Consider the following 22190-nt stretch of genomic DNA (forward strand, 5'->3'; position numbering starts at 1 on the left):
TAATAGCCCTAGGAATATCATTTGATTTTTTATCGCATATGTCCACATGCTGGGGAAAGCCTCAAATATCCAAATCTACAAACAATATAATACACAAACATTAGTAATTGTTAAATAATTAATTATAATTTTGGAAACATTATATAGAAATTCTTACCTTAAAGGCCCAAGTAAAGCCTGTCAAAGTGTATTTAGAACCATCTCCCCGCAAACTTTTTCGGTCCTCAAAGGTAGACGAAAACTTCTTCCAGGTAGCTTTCCATAGATATGAACCCCACGGAAATAGGTTCCATGCATTTAGGTTCTCTACCAATAATATTAGGTCCTCAGAGATAGGTTGTCTGCCCTCTTTGCCTAAAAAGCCGGCATGCAAAAGTAATAAATGGCATACTCGGACAACATCAAGGTCTTCCATCCGAGTAAAACCATCTTTAACAAATAATCTCTTCAAGTCGTCGACGTGTAAACTCGGCTTCGACTTTGCCAGCTCAGGAAAAACCCGAGATAACCATGATGGGCGGGAGATATGACTAGTGTATCGGGTTACATCATCGTGTCCGAAGCGTAGACCAGTGATTAAGCAAAACTCCTCCCGCCCAAAATAAGTATACGCCGGAGGAAAATGAAACCATATCTCTTCATCACCACGTTGTATCCTCTCGGGTAGATCGTTAGTCATGGTCTGAAGAAACAAATGTGTCAACATAGCATCTCCACCCGGATGTTGTACTTTCAGCTATGGCCCGAAGCAAGTATCCTCAAACAATTTTCTTTATAGAGGTGTAAGCGTCGACGCAATTTTAGTGGCTATGCTTAATTTATTCCTTAAGGTCAATGCAACCGAAAAAAATTTCTACAAAAACAATAAACATACAAAGTTAGATATACCAAAAACTACAAATTATACACTATAAACAGACATGATATTAAACAGTGAAAACAAAGCCAAATATGTTTCAAACTAGCAGGTATTCACCCAAGTCATTATTCCATCATAGTTCACAAAACATCAGATAACATTCCAGAAGTAAGCACTTATATAAACATTTAAAAGGACAACATATAGGTTTAGTGCAGGTTCAAGGACAACATAAAGAGTAGTAATTTATTCTTGAAACTTAAATTCGCAACACTGTGAAGTTAGTATTTGTTTTTGTTTTTTGGTTGAAGTAATGCAATTCATTCAAGTTTCAATTTGCAGAATAAGAGTAGTTTCTGAAACTTAAATTCGCAACGCGAAAATGAAAATTCGATTTTCATTTTCGCGTTGCGAATTTAAGTTTCAAAAACTATTCTTCTGCAAATTGAAACTTGAATGAATTGCATTTCTTCAACAAAAAGACAAAACAAAGACAAATACTAACTTCACAGGGCAGTATTGGCAGCAACCGAATGAATTTACTAAGCAATCTAAGTGAAATGGTTATAGATTATATATTGAAATTACCAGTAAATTTATCATCAATATCAGAAAAATCTAATAATAATACAACAATTTTAAAATAAAAATAAGAGATTAAACTAACCCTCGGTGGTTGATTTTCCATTTATGACTGTGAATGGTTGTGAGGGTTGCTCTGAGAGATGGAGATAGACAGATTTCGCTGAAGATGGAGACGAATTTCGTCAGAGACGGAGACAGATGTCGCCGTAGAGAGTGAGAGATGGAGATGAGACTGAGTTGTGATTTAGGGTTTTAGGTTATGATTTGCGATAATATTGTTTACATTTGTGTTTCTCAATTAATATTGTGTTTCGAATTCGAAAATAAAATTCGCGTTGCGAAAATAAATGCGCTTTGCGAATTTGACTTTTGTGTTGCAATTTGACTTTTGTGTTGCGAATTTAACTTCTGTGTTGCGAATTTGACTTTTGTATTGCGAATTTGACTTATGTGTTGCGAATTTGACTTATGTGTTGCGATTTCCAAATTCGCGTTGCGAATTTGGAAACTGAGTTGCGAATTTGGAAACTGGGTTGCGAAATAGGAGTTCGCGTTGCGAATTTATTGGTCATTTTCGCAAATCCAAAAAAAATTTGTTAAAATCGTATATTATAAGGTATTTTCGGTCACCGAGGTTATTTTCTCTTTAATTATTGACGTTTTACCTTTATCAAATCACGTTAAGATGAATTTTTATTAAGATGATTGAACTCTTAATATTTAGTCGTTTTAGATATTAACTTAAATTTTAATTATTTTAAGTTTAATTTTATTATAATTTTAATATTTTAATATTTATAATAGATTATTTTTTTCTCATTTATAAAGACAAATACAAATAAATCATATTAGATTTTTTTACGTATGCCTTATTTTATATTAATTTTGTTTTATTATATTTTCGCTGTCAAATTTCTAACCGATCAAATGACTAAAAGACTTTCACTTGGTGACTTCGAATCACAGAATTTATTTACTTGCAGTGTATATGACAGTAATTTACATTTATTAGTGTGAACTGTAAATAATAATTAAAAAAAGAAACAAATTAATATGAGCTTTGCCTGCCCTAACGAAGACCACCTAATCAAGTTGAATATTCTTCCTGAAACTGAAACATTGAAGATGTGTTTTAATTGACTTAAGCTTAATGAATTTAACACGTTTAATGACCAAAGATTCATTGAAGAAGATTCAAACAGAGGCAACTGTCCAGTTGGTTTACCAATATGGAAAAAAATCCAAACACAAATGAACCCCTACCTTTGGTTTCGTGTCCTAAACAGTTGAACCAAATTCAGACAATTTTGGACCTCAAAAACCGTCTGGTTAACCTTCGTCTTCACCTTTGCACAAACAACACTTTCCATTTTCTCCAATTGTATATCTTCTTTGCTCCTCAATCTTGAGTTACACTGACCAGCTATCCTGAGTTCACCAACAAAGATGGTGGGGGCTTTATCTGTGGTGAGTTCATCAGTTATGGAGTCTCAGACTGGTCCATGCTTGTGCTTGTCGGAAGCATTGCCATCCGACAACATCAACCTGAGAAGAAAGCATGCGGCGGCAAGGGCCGGTTCGATTAAATTAGTCAGCTCCTTCGTCGATTCATGGCCTGATTGGAGGCTGTCTTCCAAGATGATTGTGACCAAGGGTTGGAGGAAGCAGCGCAAGGACCGTGGACTTGTGGTTGTTGATAATTTGGGAGGGCAGTATGAAGAAACTTTTGGTGATGTTAAAAAGGTGAGATTGCTTTAGTTTCAGCCTCTTCAAAGTTGTACTTTTGCATGCTTCTCTGCAGTATAATTCATTCTGAAAGATACACTAATGGATGTTAAAACTGAGCATTCAAAGAAACATGTGCATACAGGGACGTACATACGATTTTATGCTAGAATAGACAAACTTATAAAAATTTATGAGACAGACAGATTATCTCGGTCAGCCCCCTCAGCCCATCACTGGATGCAAATGTTTTCTTTCCAATGCTTTTGTAGGTGAAAATGTTGTTAAAAAGCCAATGCTTTATTTTATATGACAATGATTTTTTTTCCCTGCATGCAGCAATTACTCAATTACTTCACATACAAAGCAGTGAGGACTGTTCTTACTCAGCTTTATGAAATGAATCCTCCAAAATATACATGGTTTTATCAGTAAGTTGCATACCTGGTTTCCCCCCACTCTGTATATGCTTCTGATTGCATTGTTGCCTGCTATGGTTGTGGCAAATTGGGCTATAGTTTAGAGGTGGCAAAATGAATCTGACCCTGAAAATTTGACTTAATGAAATTCGAATATGTATATGTTTAGATTCGATTCGATTCTATCAAAATTTTAAATTTAAAAACGACCAAACTTAGAAAGGATTAAGTTGTGCTGCAATCTTGATTATGGCAGGTACGTTGCATCAAATAAGCCCAGCGATGGCAAACTTTTCTTGCGCATGCTCGGGAAGGTACCGCAATAGTTTCTTCTTTAAGTAAACTTAAGTAGCTAGTAATCTAATATCAAACCAGCAAACCTCGTATAGAACCGTGTGTATTTGGCATTGACAGGAGAATCAAGAGCTTGCTGAAAGAGTGATGATAACACGGCTTCATTTGTATGGAAAATGGATTAAGGTAAAGGAAAGAAAAAAAAAACTCTTACTAGCTTTTACATTTGATGCTGAACAACAATCGAAGTTAAAGATGGATCGAGGGAGACCGACAGGACGATCGTCCCTTGTAAAATTTTATTATGTGTCTGTCTCTGATTAAAGTATTTTCTGACGTTGTATATTTATATATTGTTATAGAAATGTGATCATGGTCAGATATACAACGAGATATCGGAAGAGAACTTGGAACTGATGCGCGAGCGGCTTATGGACACTGTGGTTTGGCCCTCCGATGACACAAACCTGACAACATTGGCTGAAGCCATTTACATTTCTTCTCTTTTGAGTTAGCCTTAGCTAACCTTTCTGTGCAATCACTGTGTTTGGTCCCAAACAATCACTCTTTAGTTTTACACATATTTAAAACAATTAGATGAATTAAAATAAATGACTGACTCATTATTTTTTCCAGTGAATATCTTCTCATTTCATACTGTTAATCTTAATCATCTATTTTCATTCATCTAATGATTTTAAATCTATATAAATTTAAAAGAGTTTTATTATTTAAGATGATGTTATCCATGTATACATTATATTTAAAAGTCTGAGTTTGAACTCCATATTAACACGTAGATTAACCCAATTAATTCAATTTTAACACAGCTTTGATAAGTCATAACTCATAAGCCTCTGGCTTGGGTTGCGGATTCAACTACAAAGTCAAAAGGCGGCAACTAAGTAAACCCCAAGTTTTGATACACATTGATTAGTGTTTTAAATTGATAATATTTATTTGTTAAATATTTGATCTCGTAGATTTATTATTGTTAATTTAGTAGTCCTACTGAGGGCAATTCACCACGAAAACTGCTCTCAACCTGGCGTTGGGACAGCCTACTACCCTATTTCCCCTTTACCCCATTACGTATGGAAATAGGGTCAGCTAATAATTAGTAGTCGTGTAAAATCTAATTTTTCAGCATTAGCAGTAAAAATGATATATTTTATTTTTTTTATTATTTGGTCACGGTTGAGACATGGGCACGATATTAGATATGACACAGTGTGACATGACAGTTTTTAAGAGGTACAGTCAACAGTAGTTTTTAGAATATCTCGTCAGCACCTTCTCGAAGGTAGGCAGACAGAGATATCTTAGGAGGATTTGTTTTTGAAATTTAAAGTTTGAATTTGAAAACATTTGGAATTATCTTTAAGATTATTTTTATTTTAATTTCATATTTATCTCTAGTATTTTAAAAACTATAAATGCCTATTGGGATAAGGCTAAGAACACACTTGTTTTTACATTTGATTCATGAGCTTTCAGTTAGTTTCATAAAAGTTTTTCTTTCGTTTTCATTTTTATTTTATTTCAAGTTTTAAAATAAAACATGTTAAGTATAACTTTTGTTATGTTTAACTAAATTTTTTATAAACCGAAAGGCTAAGCGATGACTTAATTCAATATGTGAGAATTGAAAAACATTTAACATCTTCAGGATGTTACTCTCAGTTTTATTGAAACTTGGATAGGTAATCGACATATCTTTAAAATCAAAACACTTTCATATCAAAAAGAGCTCGTTGGTCTGGATGTTGTTCTGATTTAAAGATGGGAGGAAAGATCGGTTTGTAGCATATCGACTTACCGTGAACACACTTAGCGGAGATCGCTAAGGTAAACTGAGATTGAGTTCGATTCTCAGCGAGACAACATAATCGAGTCTAACTTTTCCTAAATTAAAATTATTTTGTGCTAACGACGATTATCGTAGTTGATTCAATTAAAAGCTAGATTTCCAAAAATTGACATTGGAAAAATCAGTTACCAAAGTAAAAAACAAGTTACAAAGGTTGAATCTTGTAGACTATAACTGGCGTGAATCCCAAAGTGAAAATTTATTTCAATGATTAGAAACGAATTGAGTCAAAGCGAGACAACATAATTCGAACCGAGCTTTTCCTAAATTAAAATTGTTTTGTGCTAACGACGATTGTCGTAGTTAGTTATATTAAAAGTTGGATTTTCAAATATTGAATTGGGAAAATCGGTTTTAATTTTACATTTTACATTTTCTTTATTTTTTCTTATTTAATCTTTTTGTTTCCATCAAAATCCCTCTTTTTATTTTATTTGACTGCAAATTTACTGAATCATAGTTAACTCCAACTTAAATTTGGATTTTCTAAGTTCTCGTAGATCTACGTATGTTTCCTAAATTCAACTGTCGGTTATATATATTTAATGCCATAGTCATTGCTGCCATTGTTGACTTGGCAAGCATTGACCTGCTTAAAAGCCTTGTTTTATTTGGTGAGCAAGTTTCCAGATTTCCTCCCTGCAACGCTAATCGCTTGTTTTCTCATTCATTTCTTCAATAGAATGGCCGCTGAATTGGTGGGTGGATCTTTCCTTTCTGCTTTTCTTCAAGTCCTGTTCGATAGGATGGCTTCTCCTGAAGTCGTAGACTTCATCAGGGGAGAAAAACTGAACCGCCCGTTATTCCAAAAGTTGGAAGCTACATTGCTGTCCATAAATGCCGTTCTGGACGATGCAGAAAGCAAACAAATCGTGAACCACAATGTAAAGAAGTGGCTTAACGAGCTTAAAGACGCTGTTTATGATGCAGAGGATCTCCTTGATGAAGTTTCGACTGAAGCTTTGCGATGCAAGCTCGAAGCTGAATACCAAACCAGCACGACCAAGGTACGCAGGTTTTTCACTTCACTAAACCCATTTCATAATAGAACTGAATCTAAGCTGGTAGGGATACTGGAGAGAGTTGAGTATCTTGAAAGACAGAAATATGTTCTTTCTTTGAGAGAAGGGTTTGGTGAAAAGTATTTGAGAAAATACCAGCCACTTCCTTGGTGGATGACTCCAGCGTGTATGGGAGAGATGGTGATAAAGAAGCTATAATGAAGTTGTTGCAGGCCGAAGATTTGAGTAGCGATGGGATTGGTGTTGTTTCTGTAGTTGGCATGGGTGGGATTGGGAAGACAACTCTTGCTCAGATTGTTTACAACGACAACAAAATGGAGGATTTGTTCAAGTTTGATCTCAAAATCTGGGTTTGCGTTTCAGACAACTTTGATGTTTTTCGAGTGACAAAAGCAATTCTCGAGGGAATCACTTGTTTGAGTTGTGCGGTTGGGGAACTCAATTTGCTCCAACTTAAGCTGGCTGAATGTTTAATGGATAAGAAATTTTTACTAGTCTTAGACGACGTGTGGAATGAGAATTATGTCCATTGGGAGGCCTTGAAGAGACCTTTAACTCATGGAGCTCGAGGAAGTAAGATCATTGTCACCACACGGAACGAAAGCGTTGCCTCGATTATGCGCACAGTTCCTTCCTATCATCTGCAGCAATTGGCAGATGAACAATGCTGGTTGTTATTTGCAAAACATGCATTTGGCAGCACGAATTCCAGTGGGGAAGTACAGAACCTAGAAGCCATTGGTAAAGAAATTGTGAAAAAGTGTCATGGCCTACCTTTAGCAGCCAAAACAGTCGGAGGTCTCCTTCGATCCAAAAGGGATGTCGGTGAATGGCGTAATGTGTTGGAGAGCAATCTGTGGGATTTATCGAATGGCGATGACAACATCGTTCCTGCTTTACTCTTAAGCTACCATTATCTGCCTTCACATCTGAAGAGATGCTTTGCATATTGCGCAATATTCCCCAAGGATTATGATTTCGAGATCGAGAACCTGGTCCTATTGTGGATGGCTGAAGGATTACTGTCACAAACAATACGAAACAAGAGGCTGGAAGATGTAGGGATCGAGTACTTCAACAATCTACGGTCGAGATCTTTCTTCCAACAATCAAGTGGCAACAGAAAGCTCTTTGTCATGCATGACCTCATTCATGATTTAGCCAAATTTGTCTCCCAAGGGTTTTGTTTGTTAGGGGTTTATGATTCTAACAACGTCCAAAAGACGGTTCGTCATTTTTCATATACGAGAACTAGTTACGATGATTTTCAAATGTTCGACGCCTTTCACGAAACCAAGTGTCTGCGTACCTTCCTACCTCTAAAACCCTTTCATTGGTTTGAAATACTACCTTACCAAGTCTATCATGATCTATTGCCAACCTTAAAATGCTTGAGGGTTTTAACTTTATCCAGGTATGATAATATAAAAGAGTTGCCTGCTTCAATAGGAGACTTGCAACTTCTCCGCTATTTGGATATGTCATACACTGCAATTAAGAGGCTACCGGAATCCGTTTGTGCTTTGTATAATCTGCTGACATTGTTATTAGCAGATTGTGGCTCGCTCCTCGAGTTGCCAAACCAAATAGCAAGGCTCGTCAACTTGCGTCACCTTGATATTAGCGGGACACTAGGACTCAAAGAGATGCCACTACAGATGAGCAAATTGGCTAGTCTACAAACACTATCTGCATTTATTGTGGGGAACCATAGTGGATCTAGCATTTCGGAATTGGGGGAGCTTCAGCAACTTAGAGGCAGTCTAGCTATTTTCAATCTTCAAAATGTTTTCAATCCAAGAGATGCTCTGGAGGCGAAAATTAAAGACAAAGAGTACCTTACCGAGTTGCTATTGAAATGGAGTGGCCATACTCTTGATACATCGACCGAAAGAGATGTACTGAGCATGCTTCAACCTCATACAAACTTGGAAAAGTTGTCCATCGAATCCTACGGGGGCACGAAGTTTCCTGATTGGTTAGGGGATTGTTCGTTCTCAAATATGGTGTCTTTGCGGCTTAGCCATTGTAAATACTGCTTCTTCTTACCAGCAGTTGGGCAACTACCATTACTCAAAGAGCTCTATATCATTGGATTTGATGCAGTTGAGACGGTCGGAGTTGAGTTCTACGGAAACGGATTATCTACGGTCAAGCCCTTTAGGTGTCTTGAAATTTTATGGTTTGAGAGGATGTTGGAGTGGAAGGAATGGACTTTCTTTGAAAAAGATGCTGAAGAAGGACATTTTCCTTGTCTTCGAGAGCTTCACATACGGAAATGTCCCCGGCTGAGCGGGACACTGCCGGACTACCTTCCTTCATTGAGAAAGTTAATGATCATTGATTGTCAGCAACTCATGGTTTCACTTCCACAGGCTCCAACCATCTATGAGTTGCATTTGGGATATTCAGATAAGGTGTCTGTGAAGCATATTGTGCCTCGACTGCACAAGTTTACAATCAGAGGATTCTCCGCACTCGAATCTCTACCTGCAGGGATAATGCATTGCCTTCGTTTACAAGAACTGAAAATCTGCGATTGCCCGTTTCTGTCGACACTTCAAGATCCTACGTTGTCGACTTTGAAAAGACTTGATATCATGAGGTGCAAGAGACTTGAATTGCCTATGTGCTCAAGTTATGGCTCCTTGCAAACATTGCAGATATCATTTAGCTGCTATTCTCTAACGTACTTTCAGCTACAATCATTCCCCAAACTTAATCATCTTCAAATAAGAGGATGTAATCTAAATTCTCTTTCAATTGCAGAGGGGCCTAATCAGGTTCTTCCAGCTCTCAGCTCCCTCAGAATCAGTTTATGCCCAAAGTTCGGGTCGTTTCCTGCAGGCGGACTACACGCTCCTAATCTCACGGTACTTGAAGTTTCCGACAGTATGGAGCTAAAATCACTGCCCGAAAACATGCACTCCCTTCTTCCATCACTCAACTCATTGAAGATATGCAACTGTCCAGAACTCGAGTCCTTTCCTGCAGGTGGTTTGCCTTCGAAGCTGAACTCGTTCTCGGTCTCCTTCTGTGAAAAGTTAACAGCAAACCTCATGGACTGGGATTTGCAGCAGGTCAGCTCCCTCGAACACTTTAGTATCCGGGGACAATGTGAACGCATTGATTCTTTTCCAGAGGAAGGTTTCCTGCCTTCAACACTTGCATTTCTTTACATTGATGAAGTTCCCAACTTGACATCACTCAACACCAAAACACTCCAATGTCTCACCTTTCTTAAAAAGCTTGAAATCCGAAGATGCCCTCGCCTTCAGTCGATGTCCGGTCCGGAGCTGCCTGAATCCCTGTCTGTTTTAAGAATTGAGGACTGTCCTTTGTTGAAGCAAGGGTTGCAGGAAAAGAAAGGAGAAGAATGGACCAAGGTTGCTTCTGTCCCCATAGTTGAAATTGATGATGATATGGTCATAGCAGACCAGCTGTTTTATGCAGAAAAGATCCATCATGGTTGTATCTTATAGTTGTAATACCCTGAAACATGGTTAAGGTTGTCTGTATCCTTCAAATTTGATGTTACTTTCAGGAACACAACAAAGCTTTTCAGTTTTTTATGTAATGGAGAAAAGGACAATACATATATGAATGATTGATGTGAAGATGGAAAACAACAAAGTGAACTCTTACAAATTGCAACGCTAAAACTACATTGTGTTGTTGTTCCTATTAGTTGCAGTTCATTGTATTTGCTTTTTCTTACTATTTTTTAGAAAATAGAAGACAACGTCAAAAGGTAACACTGGTAGTCTCTGAATTTTTTTTTTGAGGAACTTGCATTTTGGTAATCGGGATTTTAAAACTTACACTATAATTATTGAAATTTTAATTTGTTTTTAGATCACTTTCTTAAGCTATCATTAAAAAATAAACTGATATGATACATTAAAATATTATTCTCAAAAGAAACTTATGAATTTTCTTTTTCTTTTTATTGTCATCTTTTTCATTGTCGTTTCTATTAGTAGTAAATGATTTATGCGATAAAAAATATCACTCAACTACTCTTTTTTTTTCTTCAACTCAACCTCGTCAAAAAACCTTTCAATTTCCTAAAATCTCAATTGAAACTAAAACGTACAACTTTTCAATATACCACTATCAACCAGCATATTAACTTGAGATCAAATTATGTTAATTTTTAACTAAACAAAACATTCGCATTATTGTAATTAATCGACGATCGCTCCATTCACCAGAAACCCCCAAAGATCTAGATGAGTGGTTTTCTTTGTCACTTTTTTTTTCTTTACTTCTTTGCTTATTTTTGTTATTGTTTATTATCTACTGTTATCGATGGTTGTGGACCAAACTGGAACAGTGATAGTTGTTGGAATTTTGATTGGACTAATCATGAATGATGATTGTGGTGTTTGAAACTTGAATGAGATAATGGTGATGAATAGTTCGACGGTCGTGAGAAGATGATAAAACTCAGATATGATGTTAAAAAGACAATCAAAAGAATGTAAGATGATAATTATGCAAATGATCCAAGTGACACTCACTAATTTGGAAGAAATTTAAAAATTATTTTAGAAAAAAAATTAACATGCCATGTTAACTTAACTACCGACAGTAACCATAATAAAAAAATTAAAAATTTAATGATTATAATACAAGTTTTAAAAGTTAAATGATCAAAATGCAAACATCACAAAAGTTCAAGGACTACCAGTTTAGTTTACCCTGAAATAATCCATTAATTTTACAATATTTATTAATTATTAAAAATACAAATTCGATCTTATTGATCCATTAATCTAAATTGAATATTATATGCCTATATTTTTAACAACAAAGATGCATAAAAAAGATAACAAAATACTTCGAGAGAGTGAATTATCCCCCAAAATCAGAAAAGAGACTTAAAAATTTCAAAAGTGTGTTTCAGTTTAGCCACAAATGGCAGAGCATTCATAACTAAGCTGCATATACTTTTGCGGTAGAAAAGAGAACAACAAAGCTTTCTTCATGAAAGTGATACAGTAATTTGAAATGAAATATATCTACTTCTCATGGTACACTATTACATGTACAACGCTCAATTGATACATACAGAAATTATCAAACCCAAAATGTATGTATCCCTAAAATGCCTATGTAATGTAAAACTGACCGGTAACAGCTTTCAACTGAGAAACAAGCAATAACCGAAAGCAATCAGTCGTGCCTGCAAAAGAAAAGCATTGCAAACAGAGAGCGTTTAGCCATAAATAATCAAATTATGATGAAGTAATCAGAGATATATTTGATTTCAAAACAATATGAATTTTTTTTCTAAGTTCGTTCCATTGTTACTCTAAATGGGAACTTTGCCGATCTGTAAATCCAGTTCAATGACTACTTTCAATCAAGCCAAGGACTCACCATTTTCTTACAATCCACAGGAGAAAGCCTTGACAGTATCTTACAGAAAAAAACAAAACTAACTGCTTCAAAATCTCTTTGCTTTTTTTTGTATTCTGAGTAATGAATCAACATGGGCATGCTTAATTGTCCCCAAAAGCCATAGATTGCCCTAGCGCTGTTCTCACGCGGAGCTGTACCACGAATATTTCTATTAGGTCAACCAGAAAAGTGAAGCGAACAAAAAACGTATTCAAAAGATAAAATGTAAATAACCTTAACGTCAACACATGGATCGTTAACCATATTCTTTATCTGAGAAATTATCCCAGCAGTGCGCAGTTTTTCAAGCCGGCCAGGTGCACCAGGACTCGATGGACAAGTAAGATTCACTATTGTCCAGACAGTTGCTGTGCGTAGCTGGCTATCATTGCTCTGCAAAAACTTCATCACAAAATATTGATTCTTGTCACCCGTTTGTGTAAAGAGTTGCTGGATTACTGCTTCCTTGTGGAACTCATTCCCACTCGCCACATTGCACAGTGCATACATTCCCTACAGGGCATAGAATTCATAATAAGCTAAAAAGAGAAAATTACAATTAACACAAAATCAAATCATGGCGTTATCATATATTATTCTTGTTATTTTCCTAGAAAGATACTAGCAAAGAAATTTTAATGGCAGCCGCATTGACTATATACACAAATAATCGCTGTTGTAATTAACTTATTTACATGCGCATGCATCAAACTTCCATAGACAAAAACAAGTCGTGAAAACTAACATATATAGTGAATTCCTATATGATATTTATCTCATCGAACTCAAAAAAATAATAATATCATAAATAATTTGATGAAAAGGGAAAAATTAAATATGACATCTTCATCCTAGACATGGGTGAAAATTTGTTAAATTTTTGTACAAAAAGCAGTCATAATTATATTTTCAAAACAAAATGTTTGCATAAATACATTGAAGTATAATATAAGTGGACTTATCAAGCAAAAAGGGCATAATCAGATTGTACTAATATTTTAGGTTCCACATAGAGAAATCTCTCTTGGCTACAAAGACGAATGAATAAAAACATGTGATTTTTTGTTCTTTTGGGAGATAAGTAAAGATGTGAGACCTTCAATCCAAATTCAAAGAAATTTCAAATCTTAAACAATTAAAATATAGAATGCTAAATAGTAACTGGCATTCTAACTCATTATTTTCCTTGAATCCAAACCTGTATCCCTATCTCAGATTTTGAAGAACATTGTAACTGTCTAACAATTGCCCCTAATATAATGCCATCTTCAGCAAACACGAACTCAATTAAGCTTATACATCCATCAACTAGATTACGAATAAGGCCCAAAGCTTGCTCTTGTACAGAAGGCTCTGGATCTGAAATGTAAATGTATATTAAACAGCAACTTGATTTGAACTTATGTCGAACACATAAGAATGAAAGCAAATAAAGAATTGTATATCTTATTACCACAGATGAGGCTTGATAACAATGATGCAGTGAGCTCTGAGAAAACACCTTCTTTCAACCTCTTGTTTGCTTGGAATACAAAATTCTTCAAAGCCCACAAAGCATTTGACCTGACAGCTGATTCCATAGACTTTGCTAACTGAACCAGCTGTTTCATCCCTCCACATTGTACAAAAATAGACTTACGTGTTGTAAAATCAACCACTATGTTGCTAACGGCGCCAAGTGCAGCTACCTGGAAACAAAAAGATTAATGGTCATTAGCGTCCACATTCATAAGCTTTGAGATCTGGTGGAACAAAGTGGATTAGCTTGTAATATTAGACAACAATTGTTGTACAATTAATATAAAAATTAAACTCCACAACGTGGTTCTTAATGATTAATCTTAAGTTGATATACAAACTGAATACATGCATATAGCAGAGGTTTAAAGTCTTTCAGGTCAAAAGATTGCAGCACCCAAACTTATAACACCACAGTAATATTAAGTTGTGGTGATACTAAATTGCATCTCAATAATTTTGTATTGAAAAGAGGTGAAACAGAGAGCACCACCCATACAGAATCTAGCAAGGGAAAAGTATCGGATCTTTCTGATTTCTCCTGCCACCTAAAGCCCTTGCTCATTAATATGAAAACTGGTCACTGAACCAGATAAAACCAAACTTAAAAAAAGAAAAAAGAAACGAAATAAATGCTATCAAATGCCAATATAATTCTATGAAATTATATTAAAACCAAAATATGTTTTATATTTAACAATAATCAACTCGGAGTATCAGAGCCATAGTTATTAAGAAAGAAATTATGAAAGCAAAATTTGTTTGAAATCTGATAACTGAAATGTTGACATGTGTAATTTCTGCAGCTTTTTCCCTTTTGGTTTTTAGACCATACAATACAGATATTATCTACCAATTATAGTGCCACTTTAACAGCTTATTACCTGGACAGAAGTCGAAGGGTCAAGAAAAAGCTGAACCAATGGAATCACAATCATTTCATTCATAAAATAACCTGCACTCAAATTCTGTATTGGCATTGCATAAGCTATATTAGCATATAAGAGTTAAACAGAATATTGCACAATTGTTATTGCATCACAAACCTTGATTGATCGAGTGACACTTTTCAAACATACACAAGCTGCAGTGCGAACACCAGCATTATGATCAGTTAGCACATCTGCTACCAAATTCAACACCTATATTATGAGAAAATATCAGAAACTTCAATGTAGTTGAAGATTCACACAAATAAGAGTCTTCAATAAGATTTGATTAGTAGTTAAAAGTTTTGAAATCTAATTTATAACTTTGCACTGACCAGTATAGAATAACCATAAAATAGACAAAGAAATCATAAAATTTGTCTGATTGTGAGATGAGATCTATTTATGGGCCACCATAGACACCTCAGATAGAAATCCAAGATTTCTTGGGACACTATTTTATCAAATAGTAGTAACTATTGTTTTGGAACTCGGATAGAAATCCAACTTTGCTGGAGCTTACTCCTAGGTCTTGTAATTTGGCGGCAGTCAAGTTACTTTAGAAGGGGTTTGGTTCATTGTTTCAGGCATTTTGTTGTACTGTTTTGTGTTGTATTCCAGGAATTGTTTAGGCGTTAAGTCTTCTTTTCTGTTGCTAGATTGGTTTACAGCTCAGCCAAAATTAAGACTGTGTTAGTGCCTTTGATGGTTTAGGCTGAGCTTTTTCTGTTGTTTAGCGGTGTCTTCGGGTGTTTTTTGGTTTTTTGGTTATATTGGGGGTGTTTATCTGGTTGTATCTTATGTAATTTCTTTTGGTTAATGAAATCTTAAGGCACTCTTTTCCTCCTTCCGCTGATTAAGGAGCTTCTCTACAAGCTCCTTTAAAAGAAGGGGGGTTTTTAACGAGGCCTTCAATTCCTATCAAAAAAAAAAGTGATCCACTCACCAAGATTAGAAAGTTCACTCAAGCAACATAAGACTACAGAACCATTAGTTTTTTCAAGAAGCAAGAGAAGACATCTGTAACAAATTTTTGGTTGAGTTTAGGCATGATGCAAGTGGAGAAAATCTATTTCAATACTAAGAGCAGGTTACCACCAGCTCCATTACCTACCGGTGATAAAGAACCAATGGCAGAAAAAATAGCCAAGGTATGATCTTTTATGCATGAAACTTTCCACTGAACAATATTTTAGCAATGATGCTAGCGACTTTGTTGTGTTGAGTATTCCCTAGAGCCAATTGGATTGAAAAGGATATACTAGCTATAATGCATCTGAATCTCTAGAAAATATGTTATTAAAGAGTCTCCTTCATCATAATAAACAAAAATAAAGAGTTGTTAAGTACTAATGAAACTCTTGGAGCAAAAATAAAGAGTTATACATAAAAATTATGTTCCAAAGTTATCCCTGATCATTACATTGTCAGAAGAAAGCATTGACAATGCTCAAAGACCAGTACATGTTAAGCCCCCATATATGTAAAATAAGCTATCAATCTCATAAATTGAAATATAGAGATACTTGGGAATAGCAAGAGGTAATTGTGATGAGAACAAGTCCATAAAAGTTGTCCCAGAATATGTTTTAAAATTGATTTAGTCATAATTGCACAATAAAAAGAATAGTCAAAACATGTGCAGAATTTTCAGAATGCTTAGTATCAACTTCGATTTGAACATGTTTCTCCTTGTTGAAAAATTCATAAAACCAAGTTTTTAGCATCTAAACATGTCTTTAAGGTCGCTATAATTTGGTTGATTTGGCTTCGTTTAAGTGCCAAAAACAGATTTCAAGGAAATGCAAAACAGTTTGAATGCCAAAGTGATTTTGAGAGAATCTTAGCTTTTGTTTGTAAAACAAAACTTGCTAGCAGTTGTTCTTGATCCCTCTTTGAAGAAGGCCTGGGCTTCTGTCACTGTGTGGATACCATTGGAGGCCAAAAACTTGGGTGGCCACAAGTCTTGACTAGATTTGGTCTATCACAAGATTAAGAAATTTCAATTATGCATGATTTTTTATTACATGGTATTATCAATTGTTTTAATCATGCCAAATATTGTAAGTACGACCATTGGAGGATTTGGTTTATCTTCTGTTTATGTTCCACTGTGCAATATCATGTCTAAGGTTTTGTTTGTCTAAGCTTACTAGTTATTTGAGCATTTAATGGAATCCATCATCTATCCCATTTCTATAAGCATCTCCTATGTTGTAGATTCTACTGTTTTGAAGCCAAACAAAACAGGTTCAATGTGTATAGTTATATTCCAGACATGTTACAATCAAAAGGTAAACATTAAACAAACAGCAATTAATGGCACCAAGTTAATATATTCCAGAGGGGAAAAAACAAACCTGCAATGAGAGGAGCTTAGACCTGCAACTCTCCAACTTTGAGCACATATCAGCTAGTGCAAGTAAAATTCCCTCATAACGTCTGGCATGCAATGAGTCTTTTTGTAAGTGGTGATGTAGTTTATCAATAGCATTAGCCTCAAGAGCCAATTTTTGAAGATCCTCCTTTTGTGCAATTAAACTGGAGAAAGCAAAAGGAGCCTCATCTCCAACTTGACCAGGGTCGTCAAGAAGCTCAAGTAAAATATGTATTATTTTAGTTTTGATCTCTATATCTTGCAAGAAGTGGGGAGAGGCATTCCTTATAACAATCAAGCACAGGCAAGCTAGCAACCTAGTTCGGGGGTACCTATCCTTTGCTAAATCAATTATAGAACTAAAAGGTCTTCCGATTTCAGGTCCAGCAAATTTTGAAATAACTTCAGGATTGTTCCTAAATATTGTGGCTAAAGACTCTAAACTAGCATCTCTCTGACTTAAAGAACCACCTTCAAGAAGACTATTCAACTTCCTTAGAATACCAGCATCAAACAATGCTTTCTGTTCTAAACTTGTCTCGCAAGAGTGAGTTATTATGCATGCACCAAGTCCACTAACATTTTCCTTCTCTCTATTTAGTAGTGAGATAAGAAACTCCATATTTTTCTGTTGAAGGAAATCATACTTTGGGGCCAATTTTGATTGATAGATCATTCTAAGGGCACGAGCACTAGCATCTACCACCTGAAGCAAGGAAAACGATATAAGTTACTATATAATAAGATATGAATAGAAAACTCAAGGTGAGCTTAAAACCGGAGTCCTAACTTTCTATGTTCATGCATAAGTATGTTATTGGAAATGGTCAAAAGTGGCAAAGAATCCTTTTGAAAGTCTCAAAACTGGCATATAAAAGAGAGAGAGAACTGATCACCCACCACCTTAAGAGCAGAGATGCTTTCAGAAATAAGTACTTTATGGGGAGCACCTTAGAGCGAGCGATGGTATATTTTCTGAATGAATCAAGAGTTGATCTTTTTGTTGAGATACAATAAACAAATAAACATAAAACAGACTAATGAGTACTCCAATGTGTGACCAAACAAAACCATGGTTAAGAAAACTAAACCTGTTTCCTATATGGTTTAAGATGGGTGAAACAAATGTAGACTGCACCAAATCACTAGACAGCAAAAATGTTTTTTATGGAGAAAATAACAACAGATTTAGTTCTATCTGAATTGGAACTGACAAAAAAAAAATTACAATATAAGACCTTTCTGACATTTATATAGTGATTTCTTTCCCTCCTTGATGCAATTTATCTTAATTCTGTCCTTCAAAACAAACTACCCCTGAATTCTTTTTAACCAAATTGACAAGGAATGCTACGAACTTATTTCCAAAACAAATATAAGCTCTAATATCTCCAAATATATGGTTATTGTACGTCATACTTTAACATACAATCTTTTTCCCGCCTAAAAAAATAGAGTCGATCCGCATTGCAGAATTACTATTTCCCATCCTTTCAGATATCTTCAAAGAAACTGCATACTGAAATAGCATAAAGATAATTTGGCAGAGACATTAACATCTTAACTGGATTAACTGAATAATCACCTCATTTAGGAATATCATAGTACTAAATTGCGGCCGCAACGCAATGTAACAGCCACATAGTAACGTTTTGAAATTCACCGCGGCACAGCAACCGCATTCGTAAATTAGAAATATAGTTATTTTTAGGGGGGGAGAAATCCCGCCGTAACGTCCACAGCATCCGCAACACCAACACCACAATTTAGTACTATGAGGAATATAGTCCAAATATGCATATCTCGTTTAAAACAAAGACATCAATATAAATTCCAATTTCTTCTCCCTCTTTTTGTTGTCTTCAAAATTTCTCAACATGGAATAGATGCAAGTTTCACAAGCAGCAAATCTTCTTTTCTATTGACTAAAAATAAGTTTAAACGAACTAATATATATGGGGAGATCAATTAAAGATAAAAAAATAAAAATAGTTATAATTTCTAATTTTTGAAATCCCGAATTCTCCTTTTTGTATCAATTTCCATGCAATACTACTATTTAAAATTAAAAAGATAGAAAAACAACAACCTTCTCATTAGGACTTGCGAGAAGCCGCAACAGATTAGGGAAGGCGCCGGCGTCAAGCACTGCTTGAACTCCGGCGTCGAAGCCACAAGCAAAGCTACCGAGAGCCGCGGCTGACTGGACCAGAATGTTATTACTATTGCTGTCGCAGTTGTTATAATCGGTGACTTCGTCGATTGAATCAGCTAGAATGCCGGCGACGGCGGGGACGGCACCGAGCTTGAGGAAGGAAAGCTTCTTTGTAGGATTCCCGATTATTTGGTTTTTAACCTCGCGAAGGGCCCCGACCTTGACCTCAGGCTCAGCGGAGGCCAACCGCGAGAGGAGCTCGCTCGGCCGGTGCTTGTTAATGGTGGCGCTTGGCATGACGCTGGCGATGGCGAGCCCCGCGGATTTGTTTAATCTTTATTGAAGGAGAAACGAAAAGATTGGAGGATTTTGAGTGGTGTTTTTTTTTTTTTGGGTTAAGGTTTTAACTTAGACACGATTTCAACCGAGATTTCCATTCTCCTTTTATTTTTAGCAACAATTTGAGCTTCCTTTTTCCCCCGCGAATAGTAAGACAATTTTCGCACTCTCTTTAAATTCCACCGTTAATTTTTTTTACATTAAAATGTGTACGTTTGTGAACACCAAAACTATATTTAAAATTTTATATATTTAATAATATGTTTAGAAAATGAATTTTAAAGCTCATTTTTTACTTCTACATATTTCAAAAATCATTGAATTTTTACAAAATTGTTGTTAAAAAGTCATATTCATGAGTATTATTATTAAATTTAAATTGACTTTGAATTTTAATTTTTTATTTAGATAATTTAATCTTTTGAATTTGCTTTTATAAGGGATAACATTGGTAAAATTATAGAAATACTAAAAAAAAGGGAAAATGTAGTGGCTTATCTCAAATTAAAAATATTTAATTAATTGTATCAATTTCTTTCATGTCTAATAGAATTATTTAAAATCGGTGATGATTTTATATAGATTTAAATGTAATTTTTATTTTAAAAAAGTATCATTGTTTATTATATTTGACTAAATTATAAAAAAATATTTAAATTTAAATATAATTAAAGAGACTTAATTGAAAAAAAATACATTTGGTTAAATTTTATGATTGGAGACTCAATTGATTAAAAAGTTTGAAAATGGCTTGATTAAAAATTTCAAAATACTCTCTGCAAGATTCCTTGAACCAAAAGATGGAAGGTTAAAGGTAAAAAGAAGGATAATGTTGGTTCATCAAGCAAATTGGACACTCTTGCTGGAGGTGGTGTTCTTGATGGGCCAAGGAAGACTAGGACAACAACCTTGGGAGTTGCTATGCTCCTTAATGAAATCAAGACAAAAAAGAAAGAGCATATGGATAAGGCTAAGGGTATAGAGGTAAGTTGTGGTGTTGGTAGTGGAGACCCTCTTATACCTAACAAATGATCATTAGTTTTTGGAATGTTAGGGGATCAATAATAGCCTTGAACTAAGAAGAGTTATTAGGAGATTGGAGGCTTTGTGTATTGATGTAATATGTTTTATGGAAACCTGATGAGTGTTCAGAATCGTTAATCTTTGCTCGTTATTTCTTCGGTTTTGAGGATTTATTACTGCTAAATTGGTTGTGTTATGTTTGTTTTCGTGCAGGTCCTTACTTTCCAGAATTAGTGACAAAACGGGCGCATTCTGCATTTTTTTTATTATTTGGTCACGGCTGGAGACATGGGCACGACTCTGGGAATGACGCGGTCTGACGTGGCAGTTTCTAGAAGGTCCAGTCAGCGACAGTTTCTAGAAGACTTCCTCCGTACGCCTTCTGGAAGATTGACGAGCAGAGTTGCATTAGGAGACTAGTTTAAGTTTGAATTTAAATTAAAAAACAATTAGTTTTAGGATTATTTTATTTATTTTCTTTATTTATCCTTTAGGCTTTGAGAGGCTATAAATACTCACTTGGGGTAAGCCTAAACTCATCATTCAGATTACATTCTTCTTTTCTCTTTAGTTTTTATAAAAGTTTTCTCTTTTTACATTTCAAGTTCTTTTCATTTTTCTTTTATTTTTCAAGCTTTGTTTTCAAAATGCTAAGTATGACTTTTGTCATGCTTAGCTAAACTTTTCATAAGCCGAGAGCTGTCGCGATGACTCAATTCCATCAGGAGAATTGAAATAGGCCCTTAATATCTTCGGAATATCTCTCTCAATCTTTGCGCTTATTTTTCAAAATCAAAACAGTTTTCAAAATCAAAGATTGACTTTGGTCAAGAAGTTGTTGCGATTAAATGTGTGGGAGAAAGATTCGACTTATAGAAAGCAATTCAACTTCCTGTGAACACACTTGGCGAGATAGCTTCTCCAAGAGGGAATTGAGATCGAAATTGACGGTTATCGAAGCAACAATCCGAGTCGGACGCCATGAACTTAAATGGTAATTGATCTACGACAATTGATGTTGTTAGAATCAATTACCGAAGCCGGAATCAAAGATTGCCTTGGTATTCGGTATACAAGATAGAGTCACGGGGATAGCCCTTGTAGACAAAGTAACCGACGTGAACCCTGAATAAAAAACCTTATTCGATGATCATAAGGAAATTGAGTCAAAGCGAAGCTTGAGGCTACTTTTACCGTATTTATTCACAATCTTCATTTTCTTATTTTTACTTTAATTGTTTTTACTTATTTAATCGCTTTTATTATTTTAATATTTTATTACCAAAATTCCCTCCATTTTTACTGTTTCACGCCTGCATAAATAAATCAGACAGAAATTTATAATTTTCTAAGTCCCTGTGGAATCAACCCTTACTTCTCTTTACTAAGTATTTCCTTTATTTATTTATATATTGAGAATAAGGAATTCAATTTTGACATCCAAAACGATAGTTGTCAAAACCAGAGTTCGAAGTGCTACTTTCTCAAAGGTTTTTGAAGTTTTGAGTGTTGATTGGAATTTTGCTGCTAATTATGATTTCTCTGATGGAGGCAGACTTTGGGTGTTGTGGAGAAAAGGGCTGGCATATTCTTTCTTAAAAGGTTGTGATCAGGCCCTTACTATTGTTGGAGATGTAGTTGGCCATTGCATGGTTATTACTGTTGTGTA

General features: G+C 35.2%; 3 protein-coding genes across 3 annotated transcripts; 2 read left to right on the forward strand and 1 right to left on the reverse strand.

The window, feature by feature from the left end:
- Positions 1-2767: 2767 nt before the first annotated feature.
- Positions 2768-4412, forward strand: LOC120144257 (chaperonin-like RbcX protein 2, chloroplastic). Its single transcript, XM_039158363.1, has 5 exons — positions 2768-3187; positions 3509-3600; positions 3845-3902; positions 4003-4068; positions 4245-4412. Exons 1-5 carry the CDS (start codon positions 2891-2893, stop codon positions 4395-4397), a joined length of 666 nt encoding a protein of 221 aa, XP_039014294.1. The 5' UTR covers positions 2768-2890; the 3' UTR covers positions 4398-4412.
- A 2559-nt stretch (positions 4413-6971) lies between these two features.
- LOC120144243 (putative disease resistance protein At3g14460) lies at positions 6972-10256 on the forward strand. Its single transcript, XM_039158352.1, has one exon. The coding sequence runs from the start codon at positions 6972-6974 to the stop codon at positions 10254-10256; it is 3285 nt and encodes a 1094-aa protein (XP_039014283.1).
- A 1482-nt stretch (positions 10257-11738) lies between these two features.
- LOC120144259 (armadillo repeat-containing protein 8-like) lies at positions 11739-19549 on the reverse strand. Its single transcript, XM_039158365.1, has 9 exons — positions 19094-19549; positions 16988-17710; positions 14745-14840; positions 14583-14666; positions 13634-13868; positions 13379-13539; positions 12415-12693; positions 12160-12332; positions 11739-11962 (listed from the first exon to the last, which is right to left on the reverse strand). The coding sequence occupies exons 1-8, from the start codon at positions 19454-19456 to the stop codon at positions 12282-12284; spliced, it is 1992 nt and encodes a 663-aa protein (XP_039014296.1). The 5' UTR covers positions 19457-19549; the 3' UTR covers positions 11739-11962; positions 12160-12281.
- Between the last annotated feature and the right edge of the window lie 2641 nt (positions 19550-22190).

Source organism: Hibiscus syriacus, unplaced genomic scaffold (genome assembly GCF_006381635.1).
Source record: "Hibiscus syriacus cultivar Baekdansim isolate YM2019G1 unplaced genomic scaffold, ASM638163v2 tig00110885_pilon, whole genome shotgun sequence".
In the NCBI taxonomy this organism is placed as follows: Eukaryota; Viridiplantae; Streptophyta; class Magnoliopsida; order Malvales; family Malvaceae; genus Hibiscus; species Hibiscus syriacus.

What these genes read in the sequence shown, in the direction of transcription:
- LOC120144259 (XM_039158365.1), bottom strand. Translation starts at nt 19,456, where the DNA reads ATGCCAAGCGCCACCATTAACAAGCACCGGCCGAGCGAGCTCCTCTCG. An exon ending in TCGCAAGTCCTAATGAGAAG is followed by an intron (nt 17,711 to 19,093) that starts GTTGTTGTTTTT and finishes TCCTTGCTTCAG; the next exon opens with GTGGTAGATGCTAGTGCTCG. An exon ending in ACCCTTCGACTTCTGTCCAG is followed by an intron (nt 13,869 to 14,582) that starts GTAATAAGCTGT and finishes TTTTGTTTCCAG; the next exon opens with GTAGCTGCACTTGGCGCCGT.
- LOC120144243 (XM_039158352.1), top strand. Translation starts at nt 6,972, where the DNA reads ATGAAGTTGTTGCAGGCCGAAGATTTGAGTAGCGATGGGATTGGTGTT.
- LOC120144257 (XM_039158363.1), top strand. Translation starts at nt 2,891, where the DNA reads ATGGTGGGGGCTTTATCTGTGGTGAGTTCATCAGTTATGGAGTCTCAG. An exon ending in AAATATACATGGTTTTATCA is followed by an intron (nt 3,601 to 3,844) that starts GTAAGTTGCATA and finishes TGATTATGGCAG; the next exon opens with GTACGTTGCATCAAATAAGC. An exon ending in TGTATGGAAAATGGATTAAG is followed by an intron (nt 4,069 to 4,244) that starts GTAAAGGAAAGA and finishes ATATTGTTATAG; the next exon opens with AAATGTGATCATGGTCAGAT.